General features: G+C 35.5%; 2 protein-coding genes across 4 annotated transcripts; one reads left to right on the top strand and one right to left on the bottom strand.

Annotated features, from left to right (window-relative positions):
* Positions 1 to 31: 31 nt before the first annotated feature.
* tor4aa (torsin family 4, member Aa) lies at positions 32 to 6,975 on the bottom strand. Of its 2 annotated transcripts, none has more exons than XM_067397342.1 (2): positions 6,864 to 6,975; positions 32 to 1,269 (listed from the first exon to the last, which is right to left on the bottom strand). In XM_067397342.1, exon 2 carries the CDS (start codon positions 1,267 to 1,269, stop codon positions 49 to 51), a length of 1,221 nt encoding a protein of 406 aa, XP_067253443.1. In that variant the 5' UTR covers positions 6,864 to 6,975; the 3' UTR covers positions 32 to 48. The 2 variants fall into 2 exon arrangements, with proteins under 2 accessions (XP_067253443.1, XP_067253445.1); XM_067397344.1 differs by lacking the exon at positions 6,864 to 6,975 and adding an exon at positions 2,925 to 3,503.
* Positions 6,976 to 9,854: 2,879 nt separating this feature from the next.
* On the top strand, positions 9,855 to 26,580 carry brap (BRCA1 associated protein). Of its 2 annotated transcripts, none has more exons than XM_067397341.1 (12): positions 9,855 to 10,134; positions 11,563 to 11,718; positions 11,798 to 11,981; positions 14,564 to 14,753; positions 17,377 to 17,490; positions 17,820 to 17,968; positions 19,998 to 20,073; positions 20,353 to 20,491; positions 23,160 to 23,269; positions 23,363 to 23,452; positions 23,555 to 23,658; positions 24,231 to 26,580. In XM_067397341.1, the coding sequence occupies exons 1-12, from the start codon at positions 10,056 to 10,058 to the stop codon at positions 24,598 to 24,600; spliced, it is 1,761 nt and encodes a 586-aa protein (XP_067253442.1). In that variant the 5' UTR covers positions 9,855 to 10,055; the 3' UTR covers positions 24,601 to 26,580. The 2 variants fall into 2 exon arrangements, with proteins under 2 accessions (XP_067253442.1, XP_067253441.1); XM_067397340.1 differs by having other exon boundaries at positions 11,557 to 11,718; positions 24,231 to 26,569.
* Positions 26,581 to 27,953: the final 1,373 nt, after the last annotated feature.

The following is a 27,953-nucleotide window of genomic DNA, read 5'->3' as shown; positions in this document are numbered from 1 at the left end:
ACCAATAACTTTTCTCTCACATTGCCCATCTGCACGGCAGATTTGGTTTCAGAGAAGGTTGACTTTTGCCACAACCTGCCTGCATCCGGTGTGAGAAAACTCCCGTTCGCCAACTATATAGTATGATAGTTCTTCCGCAAGTCTTTCTACATGCGATCGATCCGGGTAGAATCCTTCCCTGGACATCTCGTCAATAAAACAATCCATTACGTGGCTCTTCTCCAAAAGCATAAAGGGCAGGAACTCTGCTTCCAAAAACAGCATGTGGTATCTTTGAAGGTAACTGTTTAACAAAGGCGTCAGCTCCTGACTCAAGCTCAGACGGCCTGAGACGGCGACGCTGGAGTTGTGCAGGACGAACTTGGTGATATCTTCGTGTCCCAGGTTGCTGATGAGGATGTAGATGGCGTTTAAGTATTCATTGTTGTTTTGGGGCTGAATCAGGTCTCGCAACGTGTCCAGCAACTCCCTGGGCATGTGTTCCACTTCATCGAAGATGAAGACCGGTATCTTCTCCATTTCCTCAGCTTGGTTGACCATTTCCGAGATGTTAGAGTCCAGAGATTTGGTGCATTGTGGGATATCGTCTTCTGTTGGGCAATGGTGCAGCACAAAGTACTGCATCACCAACTCATCTCCAACAACCGAGCGGAAATGCTGAGCCAGTAATCGGCCAACGTGGCTCTTCCCAACTCCAGTAGGTCCGTGAAGCGACAACACCAAAGGTTTATTGTGTACATAAGTTGACAAATATTCATGTAAATGACCCAGAAGGCGCTCCGTCACTTCATGTTGGCCAAACACTTCCCTGTTAAGGGTCTTCTCCAGACCATCTAGATCATATTTGAGCACGTGGTCGTCCAAGTTCTCGATGGCGTTGTAAACCTGTAGAAAGACGATGATGCACAACAAGTACAGGCAGTTCTTTGCACGGCTGCGCTCTTTTGTGGGTACGGCTCTCAAACTGCTGCTCGGATACATGACCTTCCTCTTTTTCTTTCTTTTGCGTGGGGAAGCGGGTTTGCGGTTTATAGTCTCGTGAAGATTGTCAAATGTGAAATACTTTGGGCTGGTGGACCGCGGAGACATGATGCTCTGGGACAAAGTTGATATCTCCAGACGCCGTTTCTTCATGGCCTGGTACTTCTGGCGAATGCGCACCATGGCGCGTACGCTTGAGGAGAACTGGGAGAAACTTCCGGTGCCATTTTCCTTTATCTCTTTCGGCTGGTCCCCCTTCAGCCTGTCACTTGGGTCTTGTTCTCCCATCTGTGGAAAGCAATGTAGAAATGTACAAAAAGATATGAGAGTTTAAGTGATTTACGTGCTAAAATATAAGGATTTCAAAATCCACCACCAATTTTTTTGCCGACTAGAGGATTGTCCAGCCAGTGAAATAGTGGCAATGCGATATGCATTCAAAAAAATTTAAATTGAATTAAAATAAAAGATTATGTTACAAGGTTTCTTTCTGTTCCACTAGCAACAATCTGTAGTAAAACAAACTGAACCAATTTCATGAATGTGCGGCAGGACTGTGTATGTATGTATGTGATATGAAAACAATTTCAGATGACTTGAACAGCTCTATTTAGAACGAATTAATCATGCTAGGATGATTGGGGTGATTTTGTAGGAGAGTGAATCTGCATAGAAAATAATGAACAAATGACAAGCATTGATAAATACAATGGAACAAAGATACAAATTAAATAAATAAAAAGTGATTGTTTTTCAGTTAAGTCTTTAATTTATACAGTGCAGACAGACACTGAATAATCAAATATAAAATAACACTGCATAGTCTTTATTGTATAAATTAAATATAATTAATCTTTGTTAGATCTACAAAAGTGAATTTCTCTTTGTATTTTGTTGTTTGATTAACATTAATTACACAGATATCCAGTGTTGGGGGTAACGCATTACAAGTAACTTGAGTTACGTAATCAGATTACTTTTTCAAGTAACTAGTAAAGTAATGCATTACTTTTTCAATTTACAACAAAATATCTAAGTTACTTTTTCAAATAAGTAACGCATGTGTGCGCTGTGTAAGCAATGATGGTTAATGTAGTTCTAGACTAAATGTGAACATGCATTTACTCATCTCACTTGCACGAAATCATTCGGTATTCCTCAAAATGAATAAACAGTAAAATGCAATCTCAGAATTTTGCAAACCTGTAATAATTACCTATATTAAATGACACAAATATACTTTATGTATTTAAACTCAATTATTAACCAATGTCTTTGCTGCTGACCTTCAATTCAACCATATTAATAAGCAAAAAATACTTTAGATTAGATTTAGAAATAAGAACTAGAACTTCCTTCTCTTGTATCCTATTCTTCTTAAATCCAGAACATCTGAAAGGTTTGTTTGAGCTGCGCCCTCTACTGTACAGGTGTACATGCTTTTCCTTCAGCCTAAGGCTTATTGATTTCACTTTTGGTGTGAAAGGGCCTTTTTGCCAAAAATAGAACTTTTTTGTTGTTATTAAAAAACAAACAAGCAAGCCCAGCCCCGGTGAGAAAAAGTAACGCAAAAGTAAAGTAACGCATTACTTTTCATAAAAAGTAACAAAGTAACGCAATTAGTTACTTTTTTTAGGGAGTAACGCAATATTGTAATGCATTACTTTTAAAAGTAACTTTCCCCAACACTGCAGATATCAACAGGAATATTAGGTTGCTGTCACTTTAAGGCCAAATGCACTGTATATAACATAATAATTATATATAATATATATATAATATCCAATATAAAAATACACATTCGTTTTCTTTCTCAATTGTTTACATTCATGTGAGCCATAGTAACTGTGTTTATGAGGATAATCAGCAAGACAGGCATTTTGAACACGCAATGCAAGAGTGGGTATCTCTTTATCATAGCTGAAGCGAAGCAAAGATCTTACCCTTTCTTTTTTCCAGTGATATTCCTATGAGCTTTTCTCTTTTGTAATGTCTCTCAGCAATCTCTCTTTCTACAGTAGGGGTGCCCAACCCTGTTCCTGGAGATCTACCTACCTGCAAAGTTTAGCTCCACTCCTGATAAAACACACCTGAATCAGCGAATTAAGATCTCCTGGAGCACTTGATAATTACAGACAGGTGTGTTGAGCAGGGCTGGAGCTGAACTCTGCAGGATGGTTGATCTCCAGGAACAGGTTTGGGCACCCCTGTTATACACCCTGTGTTCCATTTGGAAGGGCTCATCCCGAGAGCTTCGAAGGGATGAAGGGTGTAGGGGTCAAAAAAACTCTTTTCTTTGGAACGCACTTCTGCGTCATCTTAAACAAGACCACACTGTAAAAAATGACTGTGATTTTAACAGTAAAAGACTGTAAAAATGCTGCGGTGAAAAACTGTCAATTGGTTTACAGAAAGTTTCCGTACTATATACGGTGAATAACTGTAAGAGATCTAACGGTACATTTAATGTAATTTTACGGTAAAATACCGTTAAATTCACAGTTTTTGGAAGTGAAAAATAACAATTCATTGTAAAATTTACAGTGAAAAACCGTAAATTGACATTCCCACAATTCCCTGCATGACACTTCACATTTGATATATTTTCGTTGAAATAACTCTGTTTCTTTTTAGTTTTTCTCTTTTTTTAATCAGTTATGTACATTAGGGTTTTATGTTACATCTAATGTTGTTGAATTAATGTTTATTGCATTTTTAAAATTTCATGCATGTTACCATGATGGTGTTTAGTGTGTGTGTGAATGACACTGTGTGCACCTTCTATATGTTAGTATTGTGCTTCTCAGCTTGTGGAAAAACTGCTTGTGATGAACTTTGATTCATCATGTGACTCTCATCACCACTGTGTTTGGTGACTATCAGTGTATTATAAAGGTACAAAACAGATATTAGTACTTCATTAGGTTGGTAAATTAACATTATATCAGTTAATGAAATACGTTATTTTACCGTAAATTTAACAGATTTTTTTTTACGTTGCTACTGTATTTTTTACGGTAAAGTTCTGGCAACCACAGCTGCCGGTTTTTTACCGTAAATTTTACTGGGATATTTTTTACAGTGCATCAAGAAGGAGTAGATGTGCACGTTAGTTGATTTATTTATTTAGGTTTATCGCACCATATTGTATATTGTGTCTATGTATTTTAAACATTTGAATGGACTGATAAAGGGAGCTGTAAAGTATTTTTGTTGAAGTACAATGTCGTTTTGACCATAATAATGTGCCAAATCTAACTCGTATAAATATTACTGTAGTATAGAAAAATACTATACATACATTTATAGGTAAATTCGAACTCTGAGCCCCTTGTACCCATTTTGTGACATCAAACAAATTCTCTGTGCAAAGGATCATGGGTGCCTGAAGTGTCCATCAGTTGTACCCTTTGGAACAACCCTTCAATATGGTGGCCATGATTATTTTCGAAGTGCCCTTCGAAGGGCGATTATATCCCATTTGGAACACAGCGACAGTCTTCAAATCCCCTTTTTGCTCACTGTCTCTCCTCCCCCATCATACGTGGACACGCCCCCTTCTGCTGATTGGCTACAAGTGTGTTGTGCTGCTCAGCTCAATCCACCTTCAACAGCGTTTCTCAGAAAACACTTACTGCACCTTTAAAAATAAAGGTTCTTTATCTGCATGGATCGGATGGTTCTATGAAGAACCTTTAACATCCATGATTCAGGTTCTTTATAGTGGAAAAAGGTAAAGTATTTTTCACACTAAAAAAAAAAAAAAAAAAAAAAAAAAAAAAAAAAAGGTTTCTTTGGGCACCCCAAAATGATTCTTCTATGGCACTGCTGTAAAAACCACCTTTTTTGGACCTTTTTTAAGAGTGTTCTTGCATGTTTTATTTAGCACACTCACTTCACAGTGAGCAAATTTGCTAAATGACCCTGAATAACTCTTTAGTACATGACTCATGTAGGGCCCGGACGGTATCGCGGAATCCAGTCATAAAAACGGAATTTAGTATAAAAATGCGGAATGTCACGGAATTTGTCAAATTTTTGATGAATGAACAAAAAGCAGGTCAGTACACTTAAATCAAATCGCGATACAGACTAGTGTCAGTGAATATTAAACCGCAAATAGACTATTTAAATATGAATCCTGCATGTCTGGGTGCCTCTGAAATGCATGCATGCACGCACACTGAAGCACGTGCGACGCTCGCGGTGTTTTCATCCTCTGTCGCCAAACACAGAAAAACTCAAAGCTATAGGCAACCCGTCAAAATAAAAGTTCGGTTTAACTTGACAGAAACATATTAGTGTTGTACAGTTGAATTTAGATAAATTAATTTAATAATACATTATTTTTAAGGAATAATCTCAGTTTTTCTTCCATGTTTTAATTTTAACAGTAGGCATAAAAATCTGTTGTGCAGCACATTGTTTGACAAAAAAAAGTTTAATTTCATGATTTAAAGATAAATTAGTTGGTATGCGTTCATTTGATTGCCGGACCAATTAAAATACGAAACAAAATGTCTGGGGGAAAAAAATCATAAAAATACTTTTTTTTTTTAATTAATAATTGTTGTTGTTTTTAAGAATTCAATTAAGTTTCATTATTTCAATTAATTAGACATGCTTTTTAGTAGTAGATGTTGTTAGTCATTTATATTGTCTTTTTTAATGCACTTTGGGGTTAGCACAATGACAATAAAGTACTTGAACTTTTTTATTACTAAAATTCAATTTAAAAAATGGAATCCAGAAAAATGAAAACTGTGTGCATCATAAACTCTTCTTTGTGATGCATACTGCACCTTTATTTTGGTGCATTTGACAATTTACGTTTGCCACAAAACAGCAAATGCTGAAAACAAGAATGGAGGCTTGTGCAATCAAATAATGAACATCCAGAAGTCATTATAGACATGCATAATTAGATAAAAAAAAAAAATATCTGTTGCAAGTTTTATTTCTGTTTCAACGTGCAAATTGTTTTTTTTTTTCAGCGGCCTGACCACATGAGAATTGGAGGTTTCTGCCTTTTGCACATTTTATTTAGTGTGCTCATCTCAAAGTGAGCGCATTTTCTATCCTGAATGGCTCAGAATAACTAATTAGCATATGATGACATGCATTTACATATGCTGTAAACTGCACGCATCGTAAACTCAACCTCTACTTTGAGATGCACCTTCAATTTGGTGCATTTGACAGTTTGCATTTGCCCACAAAACAGCTAATGCGAGAATGAAGGCATGTTGTGACAACATCATTCACTATTTTCAAGCTGCATTCACCTTGCCTGTAGGCTGAAAGTCTAGTGTTTACAACTATACACATGCAAATTATACTCCATTTAAACAAGTTTCATCAGCAACAAAAAGACAAAAGAGCTCAGTTCCAAGAAAAGCCATACTTGCATTGACAAGTATCGAATGACAAAAACTGCAGTTTCCTGCTCCTAAGAGACCGCTCTCTATTCCCCCCTACAATGAAATGTTTGCTTCAAGCAAAGAAATGACCTTGAAAGCTTCTCAAAAGGTGTATTCAAACACAAACGGTTGCATTCAGCATTCCACACATTCTGCTTTTCCTTTACAATCCCCTCTGCCAAAGCAGATATGGTTTCCTTCCTGGAAATCCTTTTTTCACACACCCCTTTTTGGAGAACAAGGGTAATAAAAAGTGCCCCGTAGACTGTTAAACCACGAGTGTGCTTGAGCACATCTCCCTCCAGCTAGTTTTGCAAAAGCCACTTAAATAAGGGAAGTTCAGAAAGACAAGAATGTTGCTTCAGCTGCAGTGGTTAAACTTCATCAGATACAACAGGAAGACAAATGTAAAACTTGAGAAGGACAAACAGAGTATGCATCATACAAATGGAGTTGGCTTACCTTCAGTAAACACTCTGAATAACAGCTGGTGCGTGGTTATGAAATCTCAAGCTCCTCTAGAAGCTTCACTGATGAGCAGAGGAGAGGAGAGGTGGCGACTTCCTCACAGCCAGAGGAACATTAACAGGCTTTGCAGCTCCTCCTATCTGCAAACCACACCTCCCTCCATCACGCACAATCATATTACAGAGAAACAGACCTTCTCGTGCACCTTTGTGGACTTTAAAATAGTTTCTTTGCACTTCATTGTACGTCATCTGATTCAGAGAAAGAAACTTGGGAATTGCAATACTGTTGGTGGAAAATCACCATTCAAGTAACTGAATCCACAGATTGTATTCGTTTACGTAAGCAGCTAAATATTTGTTTCATTGTGTGAATGACTGAGCAGGATTTGCTGAGGATTTGTGCTACATACACCAGCCCAGATGACTAAGTGACGTTACTGTGAGCTTCTGTAGGTGTCATCACGGCTGGGAGTTCACAGGGTGAAAAGTTTGAGCCGGTAGTTTAGAGTTACAGAGAATGTTACTCTCAATAGCTCATATGGAAATAAAGCGACACTTTTACACCTCACACCACCATAGATGAGATGGTGTGAAGACTTTATGGGAACTTTCACTGACACATATATCTGAGCATGTTGTGGTTTTTCACAGTAAGCCATTTTTAGAATGTTTGGAACGTCTTCATTTGTACTCTTATATAGAAACAACTCATAACTGTTAGTATAATATATATATATTTTACCAAAAATACTTTTAACAGTACAGTGATGTTGCTTTGATATACAATGGATTCACATTCTCTTGCATAATTGTAAAGAATATTGATTATTTTGGCACACACACACACACACAAACACAAACACACATTATTATTTTATTATCTGTCTTGTTATTTTATTATTTATTATTATGTTATATTTTTTTTCTTCACCAAACTTTTTTTTTTGTACACGCGCACACACACACTTTATAGACTATTTTATTATTTGTCTATTTATTTTATTATATATTATTACACTGTGGATTATACCAAGACAAATTCCACATGTGTAAGCATACTTGTCAAGAAATCTCATTCTGGTTCTGAGAAAATTACAGGTGCTGGTCATATAATTAGAATATCATCAAAAAGTTGATTTATTTCACTAATTCCATTCAAAAAGTGAAACTTGTATATTATATTCATTCATTACACACAGACTGATATATTTCAAATGTTTATTTCTTTTAATTTTGATGATTATAACTGACAACTAAGGATTGTTCCCAAATTCAGTATCTCAGAAAATTAGAATATTGTGAAAAGGTTCAATATTGAAGACACCCGGTGCCACACTCTAATCAGCTAATTAACTCAAAACACCTGCAAAGGCCTTTAAATGGTCTCTCAGTCTAGTTCTGTAGGCTTCACAATCATGGGGAAGACTGCTGACTTGACAGTTGTCCAAAAGACGACCATTGACACCTTGCACAAGGAGGGCAAGACACAAAAGGTCATTGCAAAAGAGGCTGGCTGTTCATAAAGCTCTGTGTCCAAGCACATTAATAGAGAGGTGAAGGGAAGGAAAAGATGTGGTAGAAAAAAGTGTACAAGCAATAGGGATAACCGCACCCTGGAGAGGATTGTGAAACAAAACCCATTCAATAATGTGCGGGAGATTCACAAAGAGTGGAATGCAGCTGGAGTCAGTGCTTCAAGAACCACTACGCACAGACGTATGCAAGACATGGGTTTCAGCTGTCGCATTCCTTGTGTCAAGCCACTCTTGAACAACAGACAGCGTCAGAAGCGTCTCGCCTGGGCTAAAGACAAAAAGCAGCCGTATACCAGGAAGTTTTAGAGCACTTCATGCTTCCTGCTGCTGACCAACTTTATGGAGATGCAGATTTAATTTTCCAACAGGACTTGGCACCTGCACACAGTGCCAAAACTACCAGTACCTGGTTTAAGGATCATGGTATCCCTGTTCTTAATTGGCCAGCAAACTCGCCTGACCTTAACCCCATAGAAAATCTATGGGGTATTGTGAAGAGGAAGATGCGATATGCCAGACTCAACAATGCAGAAGAGCTGAAGGCCACTATCAGAGCAACCTGGGCTCTCATAACACCTGAGCAGTGCCACAGACTGATCGACTCCATTCCACGCCGCATTGCTGCAGTAATTCAGGCAAAAGGAGCCCCAAGTATTGAGTGCTGTACATGCTCATACTTTTCATGTGCATACTTTTCAGTTGGCCAAGATTTCTAAAAATCCTTTCTTTGTATTGGTCTTAAGTAATATTCTAATTTTCTGAGATACTGAATTTGGGATTTTCCTTAGCTGTCAGTTATAATCATCAAAATTAAAAGAAATAAACATTTGAAATTTATCAGTCTGTGTGTAATAAAGGAATATAATATACAAGTTTCACTTTCTGAATGGAATTGGTGAAATAAATCAACTTTTTGATGATATTCTAATTATATGACCAGCACCTGTATAGTAATTACACCAAAATCATAAATATACCATGATACATGACACATTTAAAATTATATCATATTACAAACCATGGCTGTGAATTATAAATGATCAATAGGCCTAATTATCTAAGGGCTTTTGTTTTGAAATGATCCTCTTGCCCCCGGAAGTAAGGCAGTAATTTATCTTTCGTTCTCATACGTAATCATAAATATACCATTATTTATAACAGATTTAAAATTATATTACCATTCACAAACCCTGTCTGTCTCTTATTACAAATGATCAATAATTATCTAAGGGCTTTTGTTTTGAAATAATCCTCTTGCCCCCAGAAGTAAGACCGTAATTTATCTTTCGTTCTCATACATAATCATAAATACACCATTATTTATAACACATTTAAAATTATATTACCAGTCACAAACCGTGTATGTCTCTTATTACAAATGATCAATATTTATCAAAGGGCTTTTGTTTTGAAATAATCGTCTTGCCCCCGGAAGTAACGCAGTAATTTATCTTTGGTTCTCAAACGTCATTGTTGTTTTGACGCGTTTCTCTTTCTAATAATAAAGAATAATTCTCTTAAGCGTTTATGACACAAAGTTCTGATTCAATGATGTTAATACGGGTCGTTTGAAGCCGTGTCTCGCTTCATGAGCGGTGTTTTCTTCAGTGAATCTGTGGCGGTCGATCAGTTCTTGATCCTCTGAACACATGAGTGTGTCTCTGGTCGTGATCAGACTCGAGCTCGCTGATCAGTCTGATTCCCCGCAGGGTTTTCAATACTGCGCCGGTGAGTTATAGAACTGAGACTTACTTTGTTTACCGTGGTACTGAATGATGGCTATATTCATATATCATCATGATAGTGTACAAAAGAGTATTACCATGTTTTTGGACATGTGACAAGTAGGCCTACTTTAAAATGACATGTAAATATTATGATTCTTAAAGTGACATATGGTGGCATGATATATATGGAAATGAAATATAACCATCTGATAAGGGGGGTAATCATATCACACACACACACACACACACACACACACACACACACACACATACATATATATACAGGGCTGGGTATGTTAAAATGTTTTTCACTACAGATTACAAAATGCATGCTTTTAAAAGCAATTTGTAATGTATTCCGTTAGATTACCCAAGTTTTGTAACTTAATCTATATACTTTAGAATACTTTGGAATACTAAAAAGTATGTAACATGCACAAAAAAATACTTTTTTTCTCAGAATTGCAGAATTGCGAGTTATAAAGTCAGAATTCTGAGATATAAACTTGCAATTTCCCAGTAAAAAAGTCAGAATTGTGAGATTTCTCGCAATTGCAAGAAAAAAGTCAGAATTGCACGTTTTTAATCACGCAATTCTGACTTTATAACTTGCATTTACGAGTTTAAATCTCGCAATTCTGAGAAAAAAGTTCAGAACTGTAAGATGCAAACTCGCAATCGCAAGGAAAAAAGTCAGAATTGTGAGATAAAAAGTTGCAATTACCATTTTTACAGTTACAAGGGACTCACAAACAACTAAAAACATGAAAACAGTTGTGGATTATCAGTTCAGATTCAAGGGTATATACATTTTTGAATGGGCCAATTTTGATAAATTCAGTCATTTTGTCTTGTGGAATATATGTAAGCATATTTTATGTGAAAACACTTATTTAGGACAGTACTAAATAAAATTAACTTGCAATTTTTATGATCCCTCTTATTTGGTTAAAATGATTAAAAGGGGAATGAAACTTATGAGCAGAAATGGAGCTGATGCTTTTGCAGACTGTCAGAGTCAGACAATCACCGATTGTTTAAATGAAATTCAAAGTAATCACTATGGTCATCTAAAATACTTTTTCAAATGTAACTGTAATTTGATTACCACCCATTTAAAATGTAACTGTAATGAAATACAGTTACTCAAATTTTTTATTTTAAATGCGTAACTAAGTTGCATGTATTTCATTACTCCCCAACCCTGCATATATGTGTATATATATATATATATATATATATATATATATATATAGCACAGAAACCTGAGAAAAATGAGACATGATGCTGGACATCATGCTCGTCTGATTGTGTGTCTATCCCATGATGCATCAGAATGAAGAGTCACAGAGAGCATTCACACACTCAGTGTGTTTGAGCTTGTTTCTAGAATCTCTTTATGTAGCTGCTGGTTTTTACTCAGTTGCAGAGATGTCAGAGGACGAGATGAGAGAGAAAGCGCTGGTCTCCGCCAGAGTCACGCTGGACGGCAAATCGGATCTGGAGCGGTCGGCCATCCTCCACCAGCACCTGGGCAGCCGAGTCATGAGCGACATGGTGATCGAGACCTTTCAGCCCAGCGCAGGTTTGGATCTGTTTTTACTCTCTGTGATTTGACAGCAGTTGGTCAGTAATAGTGAACTGACTGTATGTTTTTACACCAGGAACGGAGGAAGGTAAAGAAGATCTGAAGTCCACCGGAGACACAAGTGAAGATGCCAAAGATCAAACGGACGTGAGCGCGACTCCAGACTCTCCCTCGAAACAGCTGCCGGATCAGATCTCCTTTTTCAGCGGAAACCCGTCAGTGGAGATCGTCCACGGCATCATGCACCTCTATAAGACAAAGTTAGTCTATCTATCTATCTATCTATCTATCTATCTATCTATCTATCTATCTATCTATCTATCTATCTATCTATCTATCTATCTATCTATCTATCTATCTATCGTTCTATCTATCTATCGTTCTATCTATCTATCGTTCTATCTATCTATCTATCTATCTATCTATCTATCTATCTATCTATCTATCGTTCTATCGTTCTATCGTTCTATCTATCTATCGTTCTATCTATCTATCTATCTATCTATCTATCTATCTATCTATCTATCTATCTATCTATCGTTCTATCTATTTATCGTTCTATCTATCGTTCTATCGTTCTATCGTTCTATCTATCTATCGTTCTATCTATCTATCTATCGTTCTCTCTATCTGTCGTTCTATCTATCTATCGTTCTATCTATCGTTCTATCTATTTATCGTTCTATCTATCGTTCTATCGTTCTATCTATCTATCTATCGTTCTATCTATCTATCTATCGTTCTCTCTATCTGTCGTTCTATCTATCTATCGTTCTATCTATCGTTCTATCTATCTATCTATCTATCTATCGTTCTATCTATCTGTCTATCGTTCTATCGTTCTATCTATCGTTCTATCTATCGTTCTATCTATTGTTCTATCTATCGTTCTATCATTCTATCGCTCTATCTCGTTCTACTGTTCTATCATTCTATCTATCTATCATTCTATCGTTCTATCTATCATTCTATCTATCATTCTATTCTATCGTTCTATCTATTATTCTATCTATCTATCTATCGTTCTATCTGTTGTTCTATCTATCGTTCTATCTATCCATCTATCGTTCTATCTATCATTCTATCTATCATTCTATCTTTCATTCTATTGTTCTATTGTTCTATCGTTCTATCTTTCATTCTATTGTTCTATCTATTGTTCTATTCTATCTATCTATCGTTCTATCTATCATTCTATCTATCGTTCTATCTTTCATTCTATTGTTCTATCTATCTATCTATCTATCTATCGTTCTATCTATCTGTCTATCGTTCTATCGTTCTATCTATCGTTCTATCTATCGTTCTATCTATTGTTCTATCTATCGTTCTATCATTCTATCGCTCTATCTCGTTCTACTGTTCTATCATTCTATCTATCTATCATTCTATCGTTCTATCTATCATTCTATCTATCATTCTATTCTATCGTTCTATCTATTATTCTATCTATCTATCTGTTGTTCTATCTATCGTTCTATCTATCCATCTATCGTTCTATCTATCATTCTATCTATCATTCTATCTTTCATTCTATTGTTCTATTGTTCTATCGTTCTATCTTTCATTCTATTGTTCTATCTATTGTTCTATTCTATCTATCTATCGTTCTATCTATCATTCTATCTATCGTTCTATCTTTCATTCTATTGTTCTATCTATCGTTCTATCTATCTATCGTTCTATCTATCGTTCTATCTATCGTTCTATCTATCGTTCTATCTATCGTTCTATCTATCGTTCTATCTTTCATTCTATTGTTCTATCTATTGTTCTATTCTATCTATATTGTTCTATTGTTCTATCATTCTATCACTCTATCGCTCTATCTATCTATCTGTCTATCATTCTATCGTTCTATCACTCTATCTATCTATCTATCTATCTATCTATCGTTCTATCTATTGTTCTATCTATTGTTCTATCATTCTATTGTTCTATCATTCTATCGCTCTATCACTATCTATCTATCTATCTATCTATTGTTCTATCTATCGTTCTATCATTCTATTGTTCTATCATTCTATTGTTCTATCATTCTATTGTTCTATCATTCTATCGCTCTATCACTATCTATCTATCTATCTATCTATCTATCTATCTATCTATCTATCTATCTATCTATCTATCTATCTATCTATCTATCTATCTATCTATCTATCTATCTATCAACCGTTCTATCTATTGTTCTATCTATCGTTCTATCATTCTATTGTTCTATCATTCTACTGTTCTATCATTCTATCGGTCTGTCTATCTCGTTCTATTGTTCTATCATTTTATCTATCTATCATTCTATCGTTCTATCTGTTGTTCTATCTGTTGTTCTATCTGTTGTTCTATCTGTTGTTCTATCTATCGTTCTATCTATCTATCATTCTATCTATCATTCTATCTATTGTACTATTCTATCTATCAATCTGTCTGTCTGTCTGTCATTCTGTCTATCCCTGTCTATCGTTGGTCTGTCTGTCTATTTCTTTATCTATCTATCGTCTGTCTGTCATTCTATATTTTTGTCTGTTCTGTCTGTTCTCTCTGTCTCGTTCTATTCATCTATCTGTCTGTCTATCTATTTCTTTATCTATCGGTTTCTCTATTTTTCTATCTATCTGTCTGTTGTATCAGTCGTTCTGTCTATCTATGCTAATACTACCCTCTAATACTACGGTACTTTGATATAGCCCATAATATTTCCATGGTACCTCAAGGTGATATACTATGGTACTCTGTCCAAAAAACATGGTCAAGTGGAATTTGTTGTGTAGAAGTTTCAATAATAGACACAATAGACACTGTTGTTGCATTGTTGACGTGGTTTTGTGTGATGTTGTGTGGACAGTAAGATGACGTCACTCACAGAGGACGTGAGGCGCAGTGCGATGCTGTGTGTCCTCACGGTACCGACCACCATGACCAGCCATGACCTTATGAAGTTTGTGGCTCCCTACAACGACGTCATGGAGCACATGAAGATCATCCGAGACTCCACGCCCAACCAGTACATGGTGTTGGTCAAGTTCAGGAGTCAGGTGAGTCAACCACATAAAAGAACAGGTGTGTTTGTCTGTCTGTCGATCGTTCTATTGTTCTAATTTGATGGAACAGGATCTGAATAGTTCCCTGTGGTGAAAATCAAGCTTTTAATGTGGTTTGCATGTCTATGTGGCCTTTTTAATATGCTTTTAAGACAAATCCTATTCTTGCAAATTCATCAGTCAAACAAGTGATGCTCCGAAATTAAAATTCAGAATGCACTTGGCCGAAAACCAAAACTTATTTGATAACGCTCAAATAACTAAAACTGAGTTGTACAAACATTTAAATTGCAAATAAGGCAGTTTATATATCAATTTTAATAACAATAATTTTTTCTACTCCAGTTTGATGATGAAATATAAACATTTAAATGACAATAAACTGTAATAACTTGTTTTCTTGACAGATTTCTTAAATAATGAAGACATCACTAACAGGTTAAGTAAAAATATTATCAATATGTAATACAGTGCATATATTAAGCAAAATGCTCTTCTTAAGAGTTATTTTTTCTAGCTAACTAATAAGTTTATGGACGTTGAATAGCTTTCTTGAAGTAAGTTGTAGAGCCTACAAGCTGTTTTATTGACGTCTTTCCCCGGTTGAAACACTGATTTAGCGATTACATGAGACAGGATTCATTTAGTCAAGTTGTAATATATCTTTCAACACACCTTCTGGAGTTCACACATTTATTTTGTGATGTAACTATAGTAAAGAGGAGATGAGGTGATGCTTGATCCGCGCTGCTGCTTAAACTGAGGCGACTACAGCGATCTGTCACGCTGTAATAAAGAGAGCCAAAATTTTAATTAATATTGTCAATCCAGAGCTAGTGTCAACACAGCTGACATGTTGTATCTTATCCACGTTGTGTGCACAAATTAGTGCACATGCACTAATACATGTGTTTCGGTCACTGATTTCTAAAACCATTTCGACCTGAAACCGGAAATAGCAGTTTCAGCCGAAAATGTCTGATGTTGTAGAGAGCGAAACATAAAATGCATTAAAGGAGTCATCGAATGTTTTTTTACAAGATGTAATATAAGTCTAAGGTGTCCCCTGAATGTGTCTGTGAAGTTTCAGCTCAAAATACCCCATAGATTAATTTTTTTAACTGCCTATTTTGGGGCATAATTAGAAATGCGCCGATTCATGCTGCGGTCCCTTTAAATCTCGCGCTCTCCGCCCCCGGAGCTCGCACTTGCCTTAAACAGTGCCTAAACAAAGTTCACACAGCTAATATAACCCTCAAAATGGATCTTTACAAAGTGTTCGTCATGCATACTGCATGCATGCGTCGGATTATGTGAGTATTGTATTTATTTGGATGTTTACATTTGATTCTGAATGAGTTTGAGGCTGTGCTCCGTGGCTAACGGCTAATGCTACACTGTTGGAGAGATTTATAAAGTATGAAGTTGTGTTTATGAATTATACAGACTGCAAGTGTTTAAAAATGAAAATAGCGACGGCTCTTGTCTCCGTGAATACAGTTAGAAACGATGGTAACTTTAACCACATTTAACAGTACATTAGCAACATGCTAACAAAACATTTAGAAAGACTATTCACAAATATCACTAAAAATATCATGATATCATGGATCATGTCAGTTATTATCGCTCCATCTGCCATTTTTCGCTGTTTTCCTTGCTTGCTTACCTAGTCTGATGATTCAGCTGTGCACAGATCCAGACGTTAATACTGGCTGCCCTTGTCTAATGCCTTGAACATGAGCTGGCATATGCAAATATTGGGGTCATACATATTAATGATCCCGACTGTTACGTAACAGTCGGTGTTATGTTGAGATTCGCCTGTTCTTCTGAGATCTTTTAAACAAATGAGATTTATATAAGAAGGAGGAAACAATGGAGTTTGAGACTCACTGTATGTCATTTCCATGTACTGAACTCTTGTTATTCAACTATGCCAAGATAAATTGAATTTTTGATTCTAGGGCACCTTTAACATTCTGATACAGACTTGTATACATGAGCCTGTATAATTCGCTCTTCCTCTTCCTCTGAATCAGTTTTTGGTTCAAATCAAAAAATATATAGAAAGATGGTTCACTCCTATTAGTTACGAATGGGAGAAACTGCAATGTGCCATATGGCGGAATACATCCCGCCTTCTAAGTAAAAGAGCCTGATTGGTAAAGTCATGGCGTCACTGCAGCTGCCGTTATGCAAATATGGCCGCCGAGTGAACAGACTTTCCTTGAAATGGACTTTGTTCAAACATGGCTGAATTAAACCAATATTTCCTCTTGCCATTGTGTAGCGTTTACTACAGTTGACCGAGTGGATCAGGTAATCCGAGCTGGTGTGAAGCTGGTGTGATTATGCTAATTTGCATATTCATGAATCTATACTAAATGAAGCAAGCTATTTTAAGGCTTGAAGAAAGAATTTTCACAGGAAATAAGTTTACTTTGATGATCAAAGATGAGTTTTAAGAGTTTAAGATGATTTGCCAGTCATTCTGACCTTTGGAAAAAAAAAAAATCTACATGATTTGCAAAGTTACCTCATGCAAATGAGCTTGCTGAAGTTTGTTTGATATTCAAAGTTTCATGAGTCTCGTTGTGTTTTTCAATTTCTTTAGGCCGATGCCGACAGCTTCTACACAACAAGCAACGGCCGTCAGTTCAACTCCATTGAGGATGCTGTGTGCCAGTTAGTCTATGTGGAGAGAGCGGAAGTCATCAAATCTGAAGAGGTACGGCTTGTGTTAGTTAGTGTTGTTTACTTAAGCAAGCAAGCAAATGTAATTTGAACAAAACCATTCACACTAAGTGTTACAATTCTTGGCAAACACCTTAGCAACCGCAAAAAAAACAACTTACTCATGTTACACTATTTTAGGCTGATGCATTGCTTGAGTGACCAGGATTAACCTTATTTGTTGTTGACTAGCTGTTTCTGTTCAACACACACACACACACACACACACACACGTCATGTTTCCAGCACAGATTTACATGCATAACAATAGCTGCAGTGTTCTGGAATGTTGTGAATGATCTCAAACTGTTCATTATAAACCAGGGGGCCAGTTTACCTGTGATGGATCTGACAGAGCTGCCCAAGTGCACCGTGTGTTTGGAGCGCATGGACGAGTCCGTCAACGGCGTGTTGACCACCCTGTGCAACCACAGCTTTCACAGCCAGTGTCTGCAGAGATGGGAGGATGCAACGTGAGTGCTGTCATTCACAAACACAGCCTTTAGATTCAACATCAGAGCAAAAATGATCCAAGAATTTACTTAGACATTTTTTAAACTTGTGTGGGTTGGGAAAATTAGTATTAAATATTATCATCAATTTCAATCGTACTGGGTAAAATCAAGTCCCGTCCTACATTATTTATTGCTGAATATTTCACTCACAATATGTCAAATTATGAAAATGAAATGTTTTGAAATATAGTTTTATGGCTTCAAATTTTAAATGTTAATTTGTTTTACATTTATCAAGACATAAAATAAAATAACTCTTTATTATTATAATAACTATAAATGATTATTTTATTAAATTAAGTAAACGTAATAGTAGCTTTATGAGAAATTTGAGTTAAATCAAATGTAATGTTTTTAATTTAAAATTTAAATTTTATTTTACATATAAATGTTAACATTTAGTTATAAAATAAAAAAATATTATTATAAATTATTATTTTTACATTTAAATTAAGTAAACTTTATTGTAACTGGGACATTTGATCAAATTAAATGTTTTTAATTAAATTGTTTAATTTTATTTTACATTTAAATGTTACCTCTTAGGTATCAAATAAATTATATTATAAACCAATATTTTTTTTTATTTAGTAAACTTTATAATTTCATTGAGACATTTGACGTAAATAAAATTTTAATTCAAAATTTTTAATTTACATTTAAATGTTAACACTAAGTTAACACTAAGTTATAAAAAAATAAATTATTATTTTATTATGAAATTAAATTAAGTAAACTTTATAGTAGCTTTGAGAAATTTGAGTTAAATCAAATTTAATGTTTTTAATTTAAAATTTTGATTTTATTTTACATTTAAATGTTAAGACTTATAAAATAAAAAAAATATTATTATGATAAATTATTATTTTATTAAATTACATTAGGTAAACTTTATACTAGCTTTATGAGAAATTTGAGTTAAATCAAATTTATTGTTTTTAAATTAAAATTTTAATTTTATTTACATTTAAATGTTAACACTTAGTTATCAAATAAAAAATATAATAAATTATTATTTTATTATTAAATTAAATTAAGTAAACTTTATAGTAGTTTTATGAGAAATTTGAGTTAAATCAAATTTAATGTTTTTAATTTAAAAGTTTAATTTCATTTTAAATGAAATTTTAATTAGAATTTTAAATTTACATTTAAATGTTAAGACCAAGTTATAAAATAAAAAAATATATAATCATGATAAATGATTATTTTATTAAATTAAATGAAGTTGACTTTATAGTAACTTTGAGCCATTTGAGAGTATTTTTTCAGTTTAGTTTGTTCAAGCTTGACGTATGTCATCCACACCCTTCTCCTCGCGTCACATTCTTCTCCCATGACTCTGTGTTTACACTCATATTTTGTTCTCATCTGTTATTTACGTGCGTCACCTTTAACCTTTTTGTCCTGATTCTTCATTGACACGTGATAAAGGTTTGCTGGGCCGTTCTCTGTTCTTGTTGTTGTGTTTGTATGTTATTGACATAGTTGACCTCTGACCCGTGAGATGAAAGTCACAGTGTCACGTTTCATGCGCACAATGGCTTTGGGATGGTTTGAGGTTTAAGTGTTTACACACATGAATTGGCATTGTTATTATTATAAAAACTGCCTTGTGTGCAATTTAAATGTTTGTATACAAATTGGCTGTTACGATATCTAATAACCTTTATTGTATTATATTATATTATTAAAGTAACTCATAGGTTCCCTGTATAGATTACAACATTAGTTGAAAGAATTACTGTACCTGATATATATCCAAACGAATACTGAACTGAATCAAGATCAGAATTGAATCGAATCACAGGCATGTGACTCAAAATGGAATCCTGCAATTTGTGTCAGTGCCCAGCCCTATTAAATATTGAATATTACATGCACCAATGAATCGTTCACAATAACACCAGAGACATTTATGGAGAAAGCACAAGGTGTTTTTGATGTCACATGTATGAGCACTAATTAGTGTGCACTTCTTCTGCAGGTGTCCAGTGTGCAGATACTGTCAGACTCCTGAACCTGTGGAGGAAAACAAGTGTTTTGAGTGTGGAGTGCAGGAGGTAATAAAAACTTCAGATGTCGCACTTCACTTAAGGCTCCGTTAATCAAGTTTTTATTTCCAGTTAATAATTTTAGTGCTTTAACTTTCAGTTTATTGCCAAGACAACATTTCAAAATTTCATTTAGTTTAAGTTTTTTACCTAATATTTATATTTTATTTTGTTTTCTGCTTTATTTCACTTAACATAAATGTTTTTAATATTTTTAAGTAATGATAAAAACCCTGCTTCTATATTTCCTTGTACGATATTTGAGTCATATTTGCTCATCTGTCATAGAATCTGTGGATCTGTCTCATCTGCGGTCACATCGGCTGCGGACGCTACGTTAGTCGTCATGCCTACAAGCACTTTGAGGAAACGCAGCACACTTACGCCATGCAACTGACCAATCACCGGGTCTGGGACTACGCTGGAGGTGTGTGACGTCCCACATCAGGAATAAAGATGCTAGTAATGCATAATACAGTATTCAATTGATGTGCAGTCACATGTTTGAAAATAACACTCATTTTACATCACATTAGCCAGAGCCATCTGCAACTAGAATTAGACCTTTTAAATTCATATTAAAGAGGATCTATTATGCTTTTTTACTTACTTATCTGTCTTTAGTGTGTAATGTTGCTGTTTGAGCATGAAAAAGCCCTGCAATGTTGCTTCAAAGGCAGTTCTTCTCTATATCAGTGTCTGATCTCCCTGAGTTTCTTCCAGGAACGAACACGTCACAATATTCCTCATTTAAATAATTCATGCGCAGAATAAAGGGGCGGGGCCTGGTTGAGTTGGTTAGTAGTGTGTTGAAACTGGCAGTTATGGTAAGGGGCGGGACATTTCCCAAACACCAATCACAACACACTGCTCCAGCCGACCAATCAGAGCACATTGTGCTTTTAAGAAGGAGGGGCTTCATAGAGACAGGAACGTAACAGAGCGTTACTGACAGACTGGGAAGAGAGGAGCTGCAACAATGGAGAATAATGAACATTCAAGCATGAAAACCTGTTCTAGTAGAGCCTAAAAACAACACCAAGACTTATATAATAGATCCCCTTTCAATATTTCACTCAAAATGTCAAATTAGGGATGTGACATGCATTGAATGTTGTTTCATGTTCACTCAAATCCTAATTTTTTTAATGTTGGGTCCCACTTTATATTAAGTGGCCTTAACTACTATGTACTTACATTTAAATTAATCATTTGATACAATGCACTTACATTGTACTTATATTTTAAAAACACCTGCATTTAATTACATCTGTAATTAATTTCTGTAATTAGGGGCCAAGCACTGAAGGTGCGGAGGCACCTATTGTATCCATTGGCGTTCTTTTTTTAATTTATTTTTTTATTATTATTCTGCTTCTTCTTCTTCTTCCGCTCTTGAAGTCTATGGCAGCCCATAGAACCACTTGTGGGAAAGTTATGAAATTTGGCACACAGTTAGAGGACAGTCTGACCTTTGTCCATAGCAAATTTGGAGTCTCTAACTCAATCCCTCTAGCGCCACCAGCTGTCCAAAGTTGCACTTATGTTTATGCTAATAACTTTTGAACCGTAAGGGTTAGAAACAAACGTCATTTTCCGTCATGAAAATTTGTCCGCCATTTTGAATTTTCTGAAAAACGTACTTTTTCGAACTCCTCCGAGGCCGTTACTCCGATTTTCATGAAATTTGAATCAGATCATCTTCAGACCATGCTGACAAGAAGTTATGGAATTCAAAATTGATTCCTCAAACCGTTTTCGAAAAACTCGCAAACGAATTGTACGTAGTGCTTGCGAAAACAGAAGTAAGGCTGTATCTCTGCAACGCTTTATCGTATTCAGACCAAACTTGGTACATGTCATCACAAGCATGACCTGAGGTACCATACAGTGTTTCGGCGCAGCGCCACCTACTGGTGCGGAGATATGAAAAATGGACATTTTTGCTTATAACTTCTGATGGGTTTGTCCAAAAATCATATATTTGGTCTCGTTAGATTCAGGGCTTCATGTCGAGTCGATTGATATCCAATTTTCCCATATCGGCCATTTAGGCCGTCGGCCATTTTGAATTTTGTGCTAAAATGCTGTATTTTACGAACGCATTAGCGTATCATTATGAAACTCGATATGGGTCATCAAGACAATGCCCTGAAGGAGCCTGAGAAGTTTCGGCACAGCGCCACCTTGTGGTCAAAAGTTATAACAAAATTTACACAAATGCTAATAACTTTTGACTATATTAACCGATTGTAATGAAACTGGTCTCAGTAGATTCCTTGGGTCATGTTGAGAACATAGATATCAAATTTGATATAGTCGGCTGAACTTCCTGTCCGCCATATTATTTTTCTTTTAAAACCTACTTTTTCAAACTCCTCCTACAACGTTGCTCTGATTTTCACCAAAATTGAAATGTATCATCTTCAGGCCATGCTGACAAAAAGTTGTGGATTTCAAGTCGATACGTAAAACCGTTTTCGTATACCGGAGCAATGAATTTGAGGCATGTTGTAAAATACACTCTTGAAGCTGTATCTCTTCAGTGCTTTGACATATTGACACCAAACTTTGCAAGTGTCATTGTCACCTCACTCTGACCATACCACAACAATTTGGACACAGCGCCACCTATTGGTCGAAAGTGTTGAACCAGTAAATCCTCATTTTTGATCATTTTTCAGCTCTTTTACCTAAAATGATCTTAATCGGTCTTTAATTGCTCACTGTTGGAGTTAGTCTGATGCTCCCAGTCGTGTTGGCTTGCTTCTTGTGCCATTTTTGTGCTTGGCCCCGTAATTGCTGCTTGCAGCTATATTTACATTTATAATTACACTGTTGACCTATCCCTTACACTTTACCCCTACCCATACCACCAAACCTGTCCCTAACCTTACCCGTATCCCACCTCAACAGCAGCAAAAGTGTTTTGCAATTCATTATGAACCCAAAAAGTACATTGTACTTATTTTTTGATTTAAGTACATAGTAGTTAAGGCCACCTAATATAAAGTGGGACCTAATGTTGTAATTTTAGATTTGATATTTGAAACATTTAGTCTGAATATTCTAGTCTTTGTGTTTATATCGATCAGATAACTACGTTCACCGGCTTGTTGCCAGTAAAACAGACGGGAAGATGGTGCAGTACGAGTGTGAAGGAGACACGTGTCAGGATGAGAAGATCGATGCGCTGCAGCTTGAGGTGTGTGTGTGTTTTTGTGTGTGTAAAGTTGGAATTGTGTTAGTCTTCCAACACCTTCTCTTATAACGTTTTTTAATTTATTTTTTCCTATAGTATTCATATTTATTAACCAGTCAGCTGGATTCTCAGCGCATTTACTGGGAGAATAAAATAGTTCATCTGGAGAAAGACACGGCGGAAGAGGTGAGAACTGGACAGTTGACCAGAACAAATCCATAATGAGCAAAGTTTAAGAACATGATAATCTGATCTGTGTGTGTGTGTGTGTGTGTGTGTGTCTTTTAGATCAACAACATGAAGGCCAAATTCAAGGAAACGATCGACAAGTGTGACAGTTTGGAGAGGAAACTAAACGAACTCATCAAAGAAAAACAATCCATCGAGAAGAAGTACAACTTACTTTATCCTTCACATCATCATGAAACATTTGGGTCTCTTTACGATAAGCCAGACAAAAATGTACCATAGTTACAGGGTTATTATAGTTAACTAAAACTAAAACCATAAAAAAACTTTAATTACTTGAAAAAAATGAATTGAATTTATGTACTAAATGACTAAAACTGAAATAAAAACTGTATAGACATTTAAAACAAAATAAACAAATAAATACAAATCACAAAAATACAACAATTACTGGAAAAAAATACTAAAGAAAAGTCAAAATGACAAAAGAAAATATAAAAATAAAAGCTAATTAAAATTATTAATAAAACAATAATTACAATAATAATTATAGAATGTATAAATAAAAATATGAATAAATTAATCTGAGGTTTTCTTTCAAACAGTGAAAGATTTTATTTTAAAATTTATGATTTTTTAAAATAATTTTTTATTTATTTGAAAGGAATAAAGTTAAAGCTACAGTTAAACTTTTAAAAATTGAGTTGCTTAGTTAATATTTAAAATGACACTTTACTAGTAATACTCTGTTTACACAGTCTGTTTTTCCGTGTAGATGTTCCCAGCTGAATAACAAAGTGGTGAAGCTCAGTCAAGAGCTGCGGGAGGAGCAGGAGATGAACCGGTGCCTGCGAGCCAATCAGACGCAGCTCCAGACGCAGCTGCAGGAGGAGGAGAGGCGGGCCAATGAGACCGCGGCCAATAAAGAAGGCCAGATCGCTGAGCTGCAGGAGCAGCTGCGGGACGTCATGTTCTACCTGGAGACGCAGCAGCAGATCGATCGGATGCCTGCGGACACCCGGCAAGAAATCCAAGAGGGTCAGATCAACATCGCTGCGGCTCCCGCCGCCCCTCAGCCCGGGCCCTCGGCCCACGGCTCCGGCAGACTGGGCGGCCGGAAAGGACGATCCAAGAGGGGAAAGTAGCCAAAAACGTTCTGTTTGGTATATTCAGTGCTTTACGGATGGTGGAAATGTTGCACAGGCTGCTTTGGAAATGAGGGAATAATCGCCCTTCCTCGTGTTCCCGCTACATTAGAGGCTCTAATATATTAAAGTTGGTTCACTAATATCTCACACGAGGACACAAGTGCTGCTTAGAAATGTAGCTCGACCTGTTTTATATGAAAACAAAGTGCTGTTCTTTTATTTTCGTATTATTTTAGTGTCCTCCTCATAGCTGGAAGATTTCAGATGTCAGATTCATGAAACTGCTGATAACTCTGGACGTTTATTCATTGTTTGGTTTATTTTATGTTTGTAGAGATTACTGAATCTTGCTTTCTGCAGCTCTGACAGATGAGTCTCATGAAAACCTGTTCTGGTCATGTGTCACTTGGAAAAAAAAAAGAAATTATATTTTTCTGTTATGCATCTGATGCTTTTGTTTTTTTTGTGAACTCATTTCTGTTAGTATTTTTTTATTGCATTAAAACAAACAAACAAAAAATCTGTCATACATTTTTAGCAGTGAAATTATGGAAGCTTGTTTCTGCCATGAAATAAAAAAGGTAATTGACTTTTTTTCTCAGAACTGCAAGTTATAAAGTCAGAATTGGGAAAAATAAACTTGCAATTGCATGTTATAATGTTCAATTGTGAGGGAAAAAGACTTGATTGATGATTTTCTCAGAATTGCGAGTTTATATCTTTTTAATTACTATAATGCAAAAAAATATGGTATATTATTTAAATTGTATTTAAGTATTTTTACACCACTATAGTATTCCTCATGGAAGCTTGTTTCTGCCATAAATAAAAAATAAATAGGTAATTGCAACCTTTTATCGCACAATTCTGACTTTATAACAATTCTAACTTTTTTCTCAGAATTGCATGATATAATCTTAAGTCATAATTGATAATTATCTCAGAATTCTGACTTTATATCATGCGATTCTGGCTTTATAACTCGCGATTGTGAGAAAAAAAGTCAGAATTACCTATTTATTTTTTTATTTATGGCAGAAACAAGCTTCCATAAGAAATAAATGCTATAGTGGTGTATAAATACTTAAATACAATTTAAATATATTTTTTTTTTTTTTTGCATTGTAGTAATTAAAATATAAACGTTTTTTACAGTGATAATTTGGGAGATGATGTGTTTAATTATAATGTAAAATAATACTCAGGCTGCATTTAGTTTATGCAAAATATAATTTCTTTTCTGTGTCTTTTGATTCAGGCTGAAATGTGACAATTTTCATGAGATTCACCCCAACAGAAACACATTATGAGCAGTATTATCATCGCAGGTCACAGGTGTGGTATTGTAACCCCAAACCACAATGACTTTGCAGTGAAAAGGCTCATCCACTTCATGGGAACCATCTTGCATATTTGGTTAATAGATGCACGTTGCACAAAATCATGTGGCCTTCGTCATGTTTTACTGTCCAACACATCCACCCACTTATTTTTAGAAAGTTATACACAGACACTCTTTGTATTCAGTCATTGTATTGGTTTACACGCCCTTCTTCTCTTAGGTTACAGATGCGTGAGACTGCTGTATTAACTTTTGACAGGAGAAAACTAACAAACCACAAACTAAATATTTGTGATTGCCAAACCTAAAAATAAAAGTTATTCTGACGCAACTTCATTTGAAAAGGTAAACCAGCAACACTTGTGTCAGTCTTAGCTCTGTCGCAGCACACAAGCCTTCATCAGGGTTAAAAGAAAGTAAGTTCTGTGTGAACCGGCTCTGGGTAATTCACGTCATTTCATATTTACATGCAACGCAGGGATTCCCTAACTCGTTTGTTAGCTGAACCTCTTTGACTTAATATATTTACTTGACCCATGAGATTTTAAGTTAATAAGTTTTGTCAATAATAAAATAAAGTAAATAATGATAAAATTAAGTTCAGGGTTCTCTGATTTCAGTTAATGGTCACATGTAAGACAAAATCTTTTTTTATTAAGTGTTTTACGGCTGGTAGGGACTACAACAAGCTTCTTCCTGGGTTGGTGACATCAGAACCCCAAAATGTACATAAACCCCACCCCTGAGAACACACAACAAAGGGGGCGGTATGGAGTCAAATAAATGCCTTAAAGTTTTGCAAAAAAAAAAAAGAATTGAGCAATAAAAAAATGTTTTGCAAACAAAAAGAATTGTGAAGGAAAAATAGAGCAGAAAAAAGTTTTGTAAACAAAAATAATAAATTGCAAAATAAAATAAAGTAGTGCAAAAATAAAAATATAATCAATTACAAAAATCAATGACAGCTGTAATCCTATTTTATCTTTGCCACATATTTTTCATGCTCAAACCTACTAAATCATTTGCAACGCTCATTTTATTCTGCGTTTCAGTCAAGCGTGCGCTCACCATACCGGTTTTCCTTTTCTGTGCGGATCTCTTTATGGCACTGGTTTCACGTGGGGGTGGAGTCAAGAAACGGTGGCAGAATACACAGAATAAAATAAAAACAAATGATTTAGTAGGTTTGAGCATGAAAAATATGTGGCAAAGATAAAATAGGATTACAGCTGTCATTGATTTTTGTAATTGATTATATTTTTATTTTTGCACTACATTATTTTATTTCGCAATTTATTATTTTTGTTTTCAAAACATTTTTTTATTGCTCAATTCTTTTTTGTGTTTTGCAAAACTTTATGGCATTAATTTGACTCCATAGGGTGTGGCCATGTTGGGCTGCTTTAGAGAAGAGGAAGAGTTGTTGGAGTAGAGTGTTGTCATGCCGTCATTTTACGCCGGACTGCTTCACAAACGAGGATCAATTCAACACTGGATTTGCACAAAAGATTAATATGACAGCACATGCTAGTGGATGAGTTGAATCAACTACATAAATTTATCCACTAACCATTCAGAAACGTCTAAAAGTTGTAACTTCTTCCTGAGTCTCTCCATCAGTGTCGACTCCGGTTTGAACAATGTAAGGCTGAACACCGTTACTGACAATCCTCATTTTGGCTGCGTGAGATTCTCCGGCTTTGTTGTTGTTGAGCTGTTAAAGCTCCGCCCTCTTCTGGAAAGGGGGCGGGAGCAGCAGCTCATTTGCATTTAAAGGGACACACACAAACGCCGTGTTTTTGCTCACACCCAAATAGGGGCAAATTTAACAAGCTATAATAAATGATCTGTGGGGGATTTTGAGCTGAAACTTCACAGAAACATTCTGGAGACACCAGAGACTTATATTACATCTTGTGAAAGGGGCATTATAGGTCTCCTGTATTTTTATATCAATACAAGTACACGATTACCCTACTGAAATCAATGTGATAATATATTACAACAT

Source organism: Chanodichthys erythropterus, chromosome 10 (assembly GCF_024489055.1).
Source record: "Chanodichthys erythropterus isolate Z2021 chromosome 10, ASM2448905v1, whole genome shotgun sequence".
Classification (NCBI taxonomy): domain Eukaryota; kingdom Metazoa; phylum Chordata; class Actinopteri; order Cypriniformes; family Xenocyprididae; genus Chanodichthys; species Chanodichthys erythropterus.
Note: the sequence above shows the minus strand (reverse complement) of the source record. Positions and strands in the feature narration are given on the sequence as shown.